The sequence below is a fragment of the Chenopodium quinoa genome, unplaced genomic scaffold (assembly GCF_001683475.1).
Source record: "Chenopodium quinoa cultivar QQ74 unplaced genomic scaffold, ASM168347v1, whole genome shotgun sequence".
Taxonomy (NCBI): Eukaryota; Viridiplantae; Streptophyta; class Magnoliopsida; order Caryophyllales; family Amaranthaceae; genus Chenopodium; species Chenopodium quinoa.
The window spans coordinates 5,942,233-5,957,289 of NW_018743955.1; the positions used below are offsets into that span (position 1 = coordinate 5,942,233).

Sequence of the window (15,057 nt, forward strand, 5' to 3'; positions counted from 1 at the left end):
TTTGCTAATTCCAAGCTCCATTCGGGCCCTTAAGGACTAAAATGACCCCTAAAACCTTAACCGAAGATTTTTCAACATATAAACCGATGAAAAAATTGAATTGGGCTGCAATTTACAATTTATACGAACTTTTGGGCTGCAATTTGCAAAAAAAAATTTAAGTGGCTGCAATTGACAAAATACGAACTTTAAATGGCTGCAATTTGCAAATTTTCCTAAAAAAAAAAAAATCAACAATATAATTTGTTCTTACACATTCTATAAATAGAAATAACAGTTGTTTAAATTGGTTAAAAATAATTTTCTCTTTTTTTTTTTTTTTTTTTTTTTTTTTTTTTTTTTTATTTTAAAAAAAGCCTCCTCAAACTTGAGCTGATACATCACCTGAGCTAGTCAAGCTCTCCTTTGAATTCCTTTTGACACTCACTTTCTCTCTCCTCTCAGTTCTTGTACTTTTATTCCAATTTCTCGACCAATTTCTCGCAATTTTATTCAATCAGGTACCTCTAATTTCTTTATATTTTTCATTTTTTTTTTTCTTCTTTTTGTTGAATTTCACCTTAGGTTGTGATGAATTTTTCCAGAAATATGAAATATGTTGTTTTGAATTTAATGTTAGTTTCAATTTGGGAAGTGATTGATTTTGGCGGGTTAGTACTTATTTTGTATTTGGGTGTTGGATTTTGTTGTTCAGTTTCAAGCTAAAGTTGCTAAAAAAGGGGATTTATTGCATCAATCAACGAATTTGACAGGGGAATTCAGGTATTTGTTGCCTTTTGATTAAAATCCCTAATTTTATTTATACTTTAATCATATTTTATTTATTAGGGTTTGATATTTGTATGTTTGTTTGTCTGTTAGCGAGTTAAAGCTTGATGTGATTATGCTTAATATTTGGTATTTATTCTTGAAGAATTGTTTTTTGTTTGTACTTTCTGTTTTTGTGTTGTATTTGTAGCTCAGTGGGGATTATGATAATGCTTATAGATGTGTTGCATCGTTTCGAGTTCGATGTTTCGGTTCTTAGTTTTCTTCATCTCGAACAAATGATAAAGGGAGGTATACAAAAGATTCAGTTTACATTCAATTGCGCGCACCTCTCAAAGATGTAAAGAGGCATATTAGGAATCACTTAATGACAATGCTTCACGAGTAAGCAAATAAGAAGAATGGCGAGGTTAGTTGGTTTGTGAAGGACATTTTTTGATATTATCTAAAGATTGCTTGCTCTAGTAGATCACAATATTCGTTATATGCTGGGTTGAAAGATAGAAAATGCAAATGATTTGTATTTTAATCCCGACAAAGGGTATAACATTCGTCTCCACCTTTGGTATTGCTAAGATATAAAATGATTTTTGTGTTGTGAATTTGGATTATGTCAAAGAAATGAGAATGGTAAAGTACCCTACATGTAGTTCATCAAACAAGGGTAGGACCTTATGAGGAGATGCAATACCAAGTGTTGAATATTTAGGTTCCTATAGACGTCTACATTTCTGCTTTGATTCTTCACATAATTGTGTTTGTGTATGTGTGCAAACTCTACACCTCTTGTTTGCTTCATTGGAGGCCACTAGTTTCCATGGTCACTTATGTCCCGCTAGACATTGCACTTCATGGTACCATTATCAATTTATCAATAAGATGTATTATGTAAATATCAGCTAGATTCCTTTTGGTCAATCTATTTCTTATCTATATTTGGTTGTATATTGAAGTTTGTAATATGATTTTCTAGGCGATCAGCCAATTATTTGGCTTTGCTTATTCAAATGTTTGTCCTAACTAAGCTATCCTCTCACTGATGCTGAATGATTATTATGATTGTGAAAAGTGCTCTCAAAAATTTGCTAAATCTAATAGTGTACTTTTAGCACTAATGCTGTTTTCGTGTTTTTTTCATGCTGTTAAATAAAAAGTTACATTGTGCAGCCTTTGAAGGATACGTAAATGATAAATGTAATTTGAGGTTTGTGACTGGAAAGATGTAAATTAACTCAATTGTCCCTTTGTTAAATTACTACATGTTTGGTTGGCAGTAATAAAGTTATGTGATGATAATAAGTTCATATTTAACTTCGTTAGGAGGGTCTTATGACTCTTGACTCCATGTTAATTTTTCTTCACCTCTAATAATGTGTTGATCTTCTAAAATTTCCATTGCCATTCAATACCACCACCATGATTTTTAGTGGTGATGGAAATTTATGAAGACTCCACACAATTGGGAATGGAGTTGCATAATTTTGGACGCTGACATGGGACTTCCCTTGCAAAATTGCATTCATGGTTACTATTATTACTGCCATCAATCATCATCTAGTGCTGACCAACCGGGCCGTTACTTCTTATATATGCCACATCATTTTCTGACATGTATGAATGAGAGTAGCATAGACTTTTATGTTTTATGATTATGCTCTTTTTATTTCTTAGCGTCATAACTCATAAATCAAATGTCCTTGAAATCGAAAGAAAAGTTAGATTTTTATATTGGCTGGCCTTCCTTTAACACAGCTAGAAGTTTGGTTGTTTGAGATTCCTTTCTATGATTATTGATTAAAGCTAATTACCATTTGGTAAGTGGCCATCATTGTTTTACTTGAACATTACTGCTAATTTTGGCCTCAGGCTTACAATTTGATGCCTTCGTTTGAAACATATGGGAGACCAGAAAGAGGAGGATTTGTATCGTAACTTCTCAAGAAAGGATCTCCAAGGCTTGTGCAAGAAATATGGTCTACCTGCTAATAAGTCAAACTCTGAAATGGCAACATCCTTGATTCTTTACTTGGAGGTATTTTACTGATGTCGCTATCTGTCAGATGAATGAGGAAAAAGCTAGTATACATTTTTTTATGGAGATGTCTTATAGTCAACTTTATATTCGGTTCTACACTTTACATTTTTTCAATTTTCATGTTTTTTTTTTTTAATTTATTTGCCTTTACGGTGCCTGCTCAATTCCAGTTGGCTCTGTGAATTATCTGCCATTATATTTTTCAGTTGATTGGACTTCTGTTAGATTGCAGCGCTACTTTTTATGACTTTCTTGTTTTTGGTGCTCATATAATTGCAATGGTTTTATTGTGTTAATAGTAATTGCATGAGAGAATTGAGTGTTTTTTTGGTGTTAAATGTGCACTTTTATTAGTATGAGCGAAGCAAGTCATATTTAATTTTAGTGACTTCCTCTAAATGCATTTTCCTGGTGTGATAATTTGAGGCTGATGTGGTAACTTTAAGAGAAGTCATGGAGCTAGTTGTATTTTACTATTGTCGGGAAACTTATTTTCAAAACCCTACTTGTGTTACATTGATTATTGAGGAGTTAGTAGTCATGGACATAGTAGAAATCAGGGTAAATAAAGGAGATATTACATAACATACTTCACTGTATTTAAATTCTCAAACAGCATTGTATTTTTGAGACCCAAGTGGGTTTTTAAATAATCTGAATCGGGCTATAGAAAACTCTCTAGTACTATGACAATGACTGGATCAACTTTCTTAATAACATCGTAAGGGAAACATAGCCTGAAATTGTCCATTCTTTGACCAGCTTTCCAGTAATGATCCTGAGTTTTAATATTTGTCAGAAATATCATCCTCGTAAGATATTAATGATTTATTTACAAATGTAAATAGTATTTTGGTTGTAACTGAGACAACTGTGGAAAGTTAAGAAGCAGGTCCTGTTAGAAAGGGGAAGGAATTTTGTTGTTTTCAGTTAACTTATCTAGTTTTCAAAATGGAACATTAATGTTTTAAAATTTCCATTAGGAGATTTGATACCCTCATGCCATCATGGTTCAGGCAATACTCAAAGACCATTCCCAAACTCTGGATTATATGAACTAAAGCATCATAGGGGTTTTGTCAGCCAATTTTTTTTGGAGGATGGATTCTTTAATTTTCCTACTTTTTTTTTTTTTTTTTTTCCTTTTAAAATCTATTCTGTATTTCTGATCCTATTGTGTGAGCAATCTTACATTTGTGATGTACTAAGAAAATAATAATAAAAAAATATTGAACTACTTGCTAAAGTTCATGTTTCTCAGTCAAGTAGTGACACAGTTATTGAGATTAAACCTAATGTAGTATATGCATATATGGCCAAGAATATAGAAATTAGGTTAGTGATCCAAGTGCATGAAAATGTTTGAACGTATTTATTCTATGGAACATATTCCTCACAGTTACATGTTTTGAATTGAAATTGAGCTGCCTTGTTTCTTTAGGAAAGGACACTAGGTTTACTGGTAAAAAGTAAAACTCCTACTGTTGTGTAAAGATGCATGAATGGAAAAAATAACGAAACGGAAAGCTTTAATTGATCTCATGAAATGATGGCTAGTGAGTGATGGAAATTGGTGTGGCAGGATTTCTCATGGAACTCATTTTTAAAGTCTTTCCAAAAGGTATCCTTTATTCATGTGAGAGCCTTAGCCTTACATTCAAGGGGTGCTTCATTCAGAAACTATTTTTTTTTTTGCTGATAAACTTCAATTTGTAGAACTGTTGCATATGAACTTTTGTTTTATGAAGTGTGAAACCTTTCTTTTTTCTATCACCTTTTCTCTCATCTATAACTAAAGTAGTATTGGTAGTGAATATTGCATTAATTTGAAGGAAAATAATATCACATTTAGTCGTGTAATGGTACGAATTGTAATCTATAATGTAAATCCAAGTTGATAAGTATATCTAATTGAGATATGGAAGGTTTTTTTGGGCATAAGGTTTTAGGCTACTAGGAAGGATACATTGTCTCTTAAAGATGAAGAAATGTGAAAGTTAGGTTTTCCAACATATAGTTAATGTTGTCTTGTATTTATGCATAAATGATAAATTTATGTGAATATTGAACACAGTTCTATAACCAAAATTAATGTAATTAATGATATTCCAAATTCCAATCACAAAAACTTGCCAACGTTTTGGATGGAAGTTGTGTTAAGAAGAAATTGGTTGATAAGGTGGAAGTAAGTGTTATCTCCATGAAGGTGAGATGCAAGAGGGCAAGGTCTAGATGGTTTAGTCACTTGATGATAAGTCAGTTAGAAAACCAATACTTAGGATTTCAAGAGAGAGGGGCAAAGCATAAGACTAATGAGAGTTTGGGGGGGGGGGGGGGGGGGAGGGGGGAGGGAGGGGGTGGCCATACAGGGCTTTAGTTCTGGTATTCAATAAGGAAATGTGGAGCTCTAGGGTTGTTATAGTAGACGTTAATTCGTCAGCCTAACTAGATTTTGTGCTTTCTCATTGCTTGAGACCTTGCCAATAGGATGTTTGTGTGCTTGCATGTGGCTTTCGTTTAGCTACAAATACTTAATATATCATTTTGCTACAATTACTTTTTACTTTGTCCTAAACGTGACAAAAATTTCTTATATTTTACTTTCTTAAAACATAATAAATTCATTAATTTATTTATGTTTACTGGTTGAGATTGTACAGGAATGATTCTTTGATTTTCCATTCTACTTGCATGTTTTCCATTGTCCCATAGTAGCTTGCAAACTGCGAAAAAGGTAACACATTAAGGCCTGCTGATGTTGGGGTCTATGCTGGCTTTTGTCTGTAGATTTGTCTCAAGGAGTAGCACCAAGTAAGGTGTCTATATACGGTAGCACCAATTGTAATGTTTGGAGAACTCAATGATTCAGTGATACACCACATACTGTCCTAGAATTCTTCCGTATTCCAGTGAAACTTTCTAAGTTAGTGGAATTGGGTGGGAGGGTTGGGGATGAAGAAAGGGAGTGAAGGATTCTGAAGGTGACTTGAAGGGATGGATCTGGGTTAATCGATTTTGATGTGACATTAGGCATTCATACTATTATAGTTGGTGTGTTCATGTACAGCCAATTTAGTTGTTGGAGCCTAGCATCAAAGCTGTTACGGTTATATAAACCAATTTTCCCAATATTTAAACAATATTTTTGACGATGATGTGGAAAGAGTTTTATTTCAAAGAATTCAAACGTACACAATATCTATAAATTTCCCAATACTACCCAGGTAAATAAAGGACTGGGTATCAATGTTTTGACCAAGTTGAGAAGGGTTTGGTTGTACCACATACTCCCTCTATTTTTTTTAAAGTGACATTTTCCTTAAACCTACGGGTTTTTTCAAGTGACACTTTTCTTGACCATTCATTTTTATAAGCGACATAATTTCCTGTATTGGATATATTCCACTTTTTTTAATTATATTTGTCTTTCTTTTAGTCCCCACTACTGCATTTTAAATTATTTCTAGCTCTTCATGGTACCCACTCCTACAATTTTATTATTTTTCTCATCTCACATCCTTATACTTCCTCCGTTTTTTTAGTTGCATCATTTTTCAAATTGCGGACCCATGTGATAGGAGAGAGATAGAGAGAGTTTATTTACTAAAAGAAAGGATGCAACTAATTTGAAACTTTTTTTTTAAGAAAGTGATGCAACTAAAAAGAAACAGAGGAAGTATTTGATTTCCTAACAAACCACCTTACCTATACACCCTATATATCTTTCTACTAAACTCCATGCGGAAGCTAGTGTCACTATATATAAAAAAAAAAAAAAACAAAAAAAACAAAAAAAAACTGAGGGACTAGAATTTACGACGGTCGTATCAGAATGTTTTGATATCTTGATTCACATGCCTCTGAAGGTTATATTTTGATTTATTGTGATTTGTTTCCTAATATTCACAATAATTGACAATTATCACTTTAAATGCAGAAGAAGAACCTAAGCACGAGAGCCATATGGGAGGGTACTAGAAGTGATCTCTTTGCTTCAGGAACAACAGAGTTGCAAACTGTTGCAAGGATGAATTCAACAGATAAACAGAGAAAAGGTATCTAATTATCTCTTCATCCCCCCCTCCCCCTCTCCCAAAAAAAAAATGATTAACTCGTTTTCTTACAGTTTGTTTGTGGTAATCATGAAATTTTTTAGGAACGGATACCGCTGTATTGTGTATCTTTTGTTATTTGAGTATGGTGCTTTATAAAGATGATATGAATTACAAGAAAATAGGCTAGATCATTGACATTGAATGTATATCTAAATCGTTATTCTTGAATCCTCATTCCCCTGTTTAATTTCTTATCAGATCTGGTATTATTTAGTTTCGTAATTCCCTAAATTTTGTTCTTTTTTAATCTCTGATATCCAGATCGTGGACGCATCGCATCCCATAATAGCTTTCGCAACAACCAGTGCCTTAATCAGCGAGATGCAGATCCAGATAATTTGCAGAATTCCAAAGAGTCTGCTACTTCTGATAAGGTGCAGATCTCATTGTTAGGTTATCTTTGCCTGTTTGGCTATAACTTGAGATGATTTGTGTGTTCACACAATTTTGTAAAGTAATCGTCATGCCTAGACTTTTAACCTGTTATAATCAAGCTGAGTCCATTTAGTTTTGTCATTGATTGTGAAATAGCCTCTAAAGACGTCCAATGTTTTGAATTCATCTGTTAAGTCTTTTCCCTTCATCTCCATATATTAATTCCATGGCATTGAAAAGAGATAGAAGCAATGAGGGATCCAGGTCACTTTTGGTGTCCTGAAACTCAATTCTAAAAAATATGCAAAATTTGATCAGTTTTTGGAATATAGTGTACCTTTAGTGCTTTGCATTCTTTTGTTTCTGACATTCTCAAGGTAATCCTATGTATGTGGCAATTATTTCACCATATCCTTGGTTATTGCTGGAAAAGTATATTTGATCTCATAAGCATGTTAAGCCCTCCAATCGGGTACCTTTCATAAGAAATATTGTACAATGTACGGAAGATGTGGCCTTGATTTTGTCAAGGAATATATTTCATTGTAATGCAGAAACAGAGAATGCACTATTAGTAGATTCATCATATATTTCATCATGGTAAACATTGTTAAATGTTCAAAGCATTTTTCTGGTAAAAAACTTTTGGTCAAATTTTGTTCTTAGAGATTATAAAACAGTTAATTTGTAAGCTTAATATGGGACTAAGGAAGTCTGCATCTTTCTTACTATAGTTACTAAGCAAGAGGCTAATTTGAAATCCAGAAAATGCAGTTGGGTAATTACCTATACCAGAGTATAATTTTTCTTAAACAAACTTCCTATACGTATCCCTGGTTGCAAGGAAGAAGTGAGTTGGGTAGGACTATAGGAGAGGGGAAGGGGTGGGGGGGGGGGGGGGGGAGAGGAGACAGTAGAATGAGGGAAGCAGTGGGGGCCACCGGAAGCTAGGGTTCAGAGAATAGGTTTGGGAAAGGGGAGGGGGGTGGGAGGAGGAGGAGGGGCGGGAGAATTGTGAAAGAAACCTATCAAAAGAGAAGTATGTGAGACTATGCATGTATTTAAATTATTGGGTTTGTGATTGAATGAGGCTAAATATGAAGTTAATGATGTACTCCCTTCGTTCTCTCATGAACACATATGCCAATGCAAAATTTTGACCAATAACATCTTTAATCATCAATAAGTAAAAATTTATAACAATTAAATATTAATAAACTATTCATTCAAACGATTCCAACAAGTACGCACAAGATTGTATTTATCCTTATGTATCAATCACTAACATTGGTAAGAGTGGATTAGGTGAATAGTGCAAAAAGGTAAAACGTGTCGCTTAAAAAAAATGGAGGGAGTGCTTTTGTAGGAAAAGTGACCTGGTAAGTACAGTCTTACATTTGACAGTATTCTGACAGGGCTATCATATGAAAATCTTCAAAATCTAACAGGGCTATCATATGACTCTGCTTGTCTTTTAAGATGCACGGCTCATTTTGCCTCTTGTGCTTTGCAGGCATCTGTTGATGTGGGTAATTTAACGCAACTCCATAGAGAAAGTAACAATGGGGCAGGTGTTGCAGAGAATACCTTCTCCTCTGTTGTTAGTTCCTCTGCAGTAGCACCTTCCCCTGAATTTACATTTGAAGTCCGTTGTGAGGATGGGATTCAACTTTATGTTGATCTGAATTCAAGCCCATCAGACTGGATTGAGAGTCTAACATCTGGAGTTCATATAAATCCTGATGTGTACAAGCCCAAGTCCCAAAGTTTTCATGAAGATATAGGAATGTTACATTGTCCTAAGCAAAAAAATGGATCTGATGCTATAGATCCATGTAAGGAGACTGATAATCGCCAACTACAAGATCGGTCTTATCCAACCTCAATATTGACTGATAATCTGACACAAACTGTTGAGCCTGATGATGGAGAAGGGTCTATGTCTTCACCTGGATTGAAATGCTTAAGCAATGCTGCTCATAACTTGGGGAATTTACAAGAAGAACAAGCACATTTATCATCCAGACTTGAACCTGGTACTGAGTGGCAACTTCCTGGTGCAAAATATTGCAGAAGAGAGGAAATATTGACTAATAAGTCAGACATTAATGCAGCTGTCCGAACTAGAACGCGCTTTAATTTTACTGGAAATTCTGTGCCATCTGATCCTAAGTTTTCAGAGATGCCACACCAGGGTGCAGATACTGGTAATGGTGCTCATAAAAAGCAATCCTTGCAGCAAATTAATAATTGTTCTCTGGACCCTGTTCAGAAATCTACTCGTTCTACTATGTGTCAAGATATTGAATATTCTCCTTCTGAAATTGGTAGACATGTAAACACAGTTGACCAGATAAAGAATACTGAACAGACTGAATTAGTTAAAACTATTCAGACTCCCAGCAGGGATGGGCTGCAGATGTGTCCTGCTCAAGAAGTTGGTCAAAGAACAAATGTGTCTCCTATGTTAAAGTTTCCATTTAATCTTGCTGATAGGAGTAAAGCGGAGCAAATCAACAGAACCTTATTTGAGAAACTTGATAGGCAAATAAGAGAAGCTCAATTACATTTAGCAGGTAGTCACTCAGTAAGCAGATATTTTTCTCCTTGTAAAAGGGCTCGAATATGTTATTAATCTCTGTAATGGTATTGAAACAGGAAATGCTGGATCTCTTAGGACAGTGGAGGCTAGTAATGAAGCTAATAAGCTTCAGAAAAAAGATGATGGGTCCTTTGAGGTGGCTGTTTCAAATAAAAAGGAGTTAGATCTTCGCATATCAACTAAATCTAATGAGCTTCAAGAGGACATTTGCAGAAGCCCATCAACAGCCAATGTGGGAAATCTGGTATTTAAATTTGCTTTAAACCTTTGCCTCCCCCCCCCCCCCCCTCTCCCCTTCTCTCTTTTTCTTGTTATAAAAGGTAGGTGAAGCCTTAATAATATGTTTCCACCTGATACTTACAGATATTTAAGGCAAGTTGATGATTAATTGTAGTATAATAAGTCATGCCCAAAGTAGACCCTAAAATGATTAAAATCAGCCTCCTTGCCCTGAAATTGCAGTAATGACAGTCCTCAATGCTGTTGTTAATCTGCGAGGGAATTATCCAAATCCTTTTGAGATGCTCTCTATGTTCCTTAAGATCTTCCTTGTTACTGTAGCATCAGAAACCAAGGGAAGTAGAAAAGTGGGTTTTTCCCCCCTATTGTGATGGGAAAAGAACATAGTTTAGACTCTTTAAAGATAAGAGGGTCCAACAAAGTGGGGCGAGGGAAGATGAAGGGTAACAAATTTAACCAAAATAGGGATAAAGAAAAAGTAGGAAGAACTTCATAAAACTCAGGAAATATAACAATCACCCTGCATTATTTTCTAACAAACATAGTCATTTCTCAACTATCTAAAGTCTCTGTAATTACAAGTTTCTGAAATCTGGATTGCTGACTTTGCATTAGCCATCATGATTTCCTTTATCATCCTATAATACAAACCCAGTTTCTGCTTTGTCTTTTAATCACCTTGTTCTCTCGTCTTCTCTAAACTCTAAGAGGTTGATTCTCTGTTGCATTTAAATATATATATATATATATATATATATTTTCGAGCTGGAAGGATTGAATTTTCTAATAATACTGAAAAATATATATTAAAACCTGCGCCTTTCTTACAATACTCCCTTATCGTTCTGGATTTTAGCTAATTGAATGACCAAGGAACAACTCTTGAATAATATCTTTTGTTAGCTGGCTGCTGGGAATCCTCTAGTTCCACAGCAGCATATTTGAATTTTGGTTAAATTTTTGGCTTTCCTTATTTCTCTCTCTTCTCCATGCCCTCAACTTTAATAAGAATAGTGCACAAAGTCCTGAGGGCTGATTCTGTCAGCTTGAATTTCTCTTCTTGTAGAGAAGATAGGGGTTCCTATGGATCATCATGATACTCATATGAATAACTTTTTTCCAGTAACATATATGAATAACATTTTTTTAAAATAAAGATCATCATGATACTCACATTGGTCAGAAGTGCATTTTCTTTTTCATCCTGGCTTCCATCATTCACAAAATCACTGTATTAGGTTCTAAGTAATACTTACATTGCAGGGTAAGAGCGACGCTGGAAATGGAAGGGAGGGATCAAAGTAAGCTCACTACCTCAAAAAAGAAGATTTTTATTCAGGATTTACCTTGTTTTACCTAATAACTTAATTTGCTTATTATTCAGATGCTTGAATTCTAATAACCTAATGGAGAAGCCCCGGAAAAAGTCTTCGGATTCAGAATCTACTGGGGAGCACAAGAAGAGAAGAAATTTAAACAGCGTTGAGCATCCGAGTAAACTTGCAAATGCTGAGGCAAAGAATTTGAGGTCTTCAAAGCAGCTTGATGGAAATGTTAATTCAAAGCGTAGAAGATCATCACGGCTTTTTACTAAGGTTTACTTTCATTCCATGTCATTCTTTTCCTACCTCCACTCCATTTAGTTTCTCTCTTTCTTTCACCCACCCATCCACCATTGCACACACCCTGTACTCTCACCAAAAAGTTGATTGGTACTTGCAGTATTATATTTGTTTTACAAATCAGTTGAATTCCATTTTGCTTGTTTAGCAGGAGTTGCTACGCTTACTGTAATGTGATTGGATCCTCTTTCTGATGATTGATTATGTAGTTTGGTTAATTCAGTTTTGTCCGAGCTTTGCATCCATAATTTTTCTGTATGCTTTGAAAACCATTTACTTTTGAACACACAATATTGATTTTATCTGGTGATGTAGAAAGCATATGCTGTCTAAGCATCCTAGGTAATACTGTAATTAGATTGTTCTATACATAATAATCCTTGACAATTCCACTTGATGCATATGGCTGGATCCACTCTGAACGTTGCTGCTGTATACTCGTATTAGCCTTAGCAACTCTTGATTGACTTTTTTTTTTAAAAATGCGAGGCATGGTTTAATCCATAAAAGGTATAACTTTGCTGTGAAAGAAGAGGTTTGAACTTGATTAATGTGTAGTTATTAGATCGAACCTATAATGCTCAAGTATGAATTAGTTGTGTTTTGACATGTAAAAGTAGATTTTTTATATATTGTTGACCCCCCCCCCAACCTGCGGGGATCTTCTATGAATTTGTTCATTTTTTTTGTTTAATAATTATGTTCTGAAATTTAAAGTTTTAAGTGTAATACCAAATTAGGCATTCCGTGATTGAGAATAATGCAATGGTATGCAGGGGAGAAAATGATGAGTCATGTAAATGGTCTATGTTTAATATAGCCTTTATGGGTACGGTGAGATTAGGAACCAATTTGGGAGTTACCTGTGTTTTTGAGTAACTAAATCTGTATATTTCAGTTTTTGGAATTAGGTAGCTGGAGCTGTGTTCAGATTTATTTGCCAAACAATCAAGCAAGATTGTTTTGATAGATTGTCAAATGTTTTTGAGTACAGATTTCTCGACTCTAAACTTGTTTACCAGATTATGTAATATAATTGTGGATGATGCCTTGGAGTCTTTATGAGACAAGTGCCAGATTATAGCTCAATGAACATTCACATTGATGCTCGGTGTATAGGCTTACGCTCGTGCTGATATGTTCAGTTGTATTTGTGTTCCTGAAATGACAGTTTTTTTTCCCTGCTGTGACAGTGAGCTGCTGAGACACAATTGAAGTTGTCATGGTACTTGTTGAAAGCTGAGAAGGAATTTATGGTTAGTACCTATTGTCTATGGCCTCTGCCTATACAAATTCTGAAATTCGTTAACATATTTACTTTCTGGAACTCCCCAAGATTTGTAAATTTTCATGTGAATTTTGTTCATTTCATCAATTTCATTGGCTTTGATATTATAGTATAAGCTTATGGTTCTGAGATGTCAGAGGTGAAGGAGTTAAATTTATATATTTTAATTTTTTCTTCTTTGTATTACACTTGTACCTGTTCAGCTGTCCCTCTATAATCAACTGTGCCTATTGCTGCTTTCGCTTGTCTTTTACACTCCTGACCAATAATTTAAATGCACTATGGTCCTGACTTCCTGGTTATAAAATTGTAGGTCTTTAATATCATTAAACACTAAACAAAATGATAGATATTGTGCTAGATACTCGTTCAAATGCGACACTTTTGCTGAGTTTTGAATATTAGTGATGTCTGTTATTGATTATATTTATTGTGGTATTATGCAGGTTTGCTTATATGTTGGAGATGTTGGAGAACATACAGATACAAAGAAAGAATAATGGTGCTATACCCTATACAATTTTTAATTATTTCTATGACATTTGTTATAATTAATCTTGCCTTTGGTGTCTACATGACATGAGGCCATTGTTCTTTTACTTTTTTTTTTTTTTTTTTAAAAATACATTTATAATTTTGGTCTCTGTTTTGAGGCTTGTATATTAGGCTATATTATTACTCAGGACACATCTATGTTATACTTTACTTGTTATATTTGTTTATCTACTAGTTATCTTTGTTCAATCTTTTATTTTATGACAGATCCATCTAAAAGTAGCTCCAATTCAACTGATCTTGAGCTGAACTGTTCAAGCCCGAGTTGAACTCGAGTTGAGTTGATCTAAGCTAAACTCGTGATCAGTTCACTCGATTAGGGGGCATAAAGACTGATGAATACGGTCATACAGAAGATATTCTTAGTTCATGATTCAAAAACTGTAAACAGACCTCTGTCTCGAAGATGGGTGTAACATAACCCGTGTTCGTGGACGACCTCGGAAATGGGGTAGCATAATACATATACTTGTGCAATGGTGTTATTCACCATTTTGGTAGGCTGATGGCTCATCTTTTTTTGTGGCAACCTCAGTAACAGAGCTTCTAAGATTGTTCGTCAACGCGTTGAAGAAAGATAGCGTCGTAATTCAACTGACCCAAGTAGCCGACCAAGGTCTATAAACACACAACCAAGCTTTTTGGTCTTTACAATTAACTAGTCTCAAACAACTAGATTATTATAAACCCAAAAAATATGAAAAAGAAAAATAAAAAATTGATTTTCAACTTCTACATAATCGAGGAGATCTTATTAAATAAAAAACTGACATACATTATAATAAGTTTATTAATATTTGTGCTTAGTTGCAAATTCTAGAAACTAGGATGTTTAATTAGGCTCTTTGTTTAGTTGAGCTCTATATTTCTAATCAGTCACTTATGTACTCCTTTGTTTTAGCATGTTTGCAGTCAAATGCCAATTTTGTTTCCTTTTGTTTAATTCAAAAGGTTATAAGATAATATCATTTTTTTTACAATACTCTAATTCTTAAAGAATGATCGTTAATTGGTTAAACACTCTAAAAATTTACTTCGGTTGAGGTTCTTAGAGATATTCTCTTCTTTACAATGGCTATGCAAGAGTTCTGTAAAAATTAGACTATTGTAAAAAATGATATTAGAAAACCTAATTCTAACACTAATTTGTCAATATAATAGTCTAATTCTTTAAGGCTATTGTTTAATACTTTGATGTCAGAATTAGTCTAATTTAAAAGGTTATAAGAATTTTGTTTAATATGACTATTAGAGTATTAGAAAAACCTCACTACTTTAAGCTCAAAAGATTCAAGTGAAATAATCATATTTCACAAATTGAAAATATATGCAAGACAATATTCATAGTAATAATTCGACCTCTGACCTCACTTTTGAAAGTCGGAGAACTAGCCAACTAATCTAGCATTCTATCTCATATTATAGTACAATTAGCTGTATCATGTATTCATATACAT

At 34.1% G+C, this 15,057-nt stretch overlaps 1 protein-coding gene across 7 annotated transcripts; it reads left to right on the forward strand.

Annotated features, from left to right (window-relative positions):
* Positions 1–343: 343 nt before the first annotated feature.
* LOC110689248 lies at positions 344–13,789 on the forward strand. Of its 7 annotated transcripts, none has more exons than XM_021865981.1 (12): positions 344–500; positions 695–762; positions 959–1,177; positions 2,635–2,800; positions 6,741–6,858; positions 7,180–7,292; positions 8,807–9,869; positions 9,952–10,139; positions 11,399–11,436; positions 11,520–11,730; positions 12,951–13,013; positions 13,492–13,789. In XM_021865981.1, the coding sequence occupies exons 4-11, from the start codon at positions 2,666–2,668 to the stop codon at positions 12,951–12,953; spliced, it is 1,869 nt and encodes a 622-aa protein (XP_021721673.1). In that variant the 5' UTR covers positions 344–500; positions 695–762; positions 959–1,177; positions 2,635–2,665; the 3' UTR covers positions 12,954–13,013; positions 13,492–13,789. The 7 variants fall into 7 exon arrangements, with proteins under 7 accessions (XP_021721673.1, XP_021721677.1, XP_021721674.1 ...); XM_021865985.1 differs by having other exon boundaries at positions 2,678–2,800; XM_021865982.1 differs by having other exon boundaries at positions 964–1,177.
* The last annotated feature ends 1,268 nt before the right edge of the window (positions 13,790–15,057 follow it).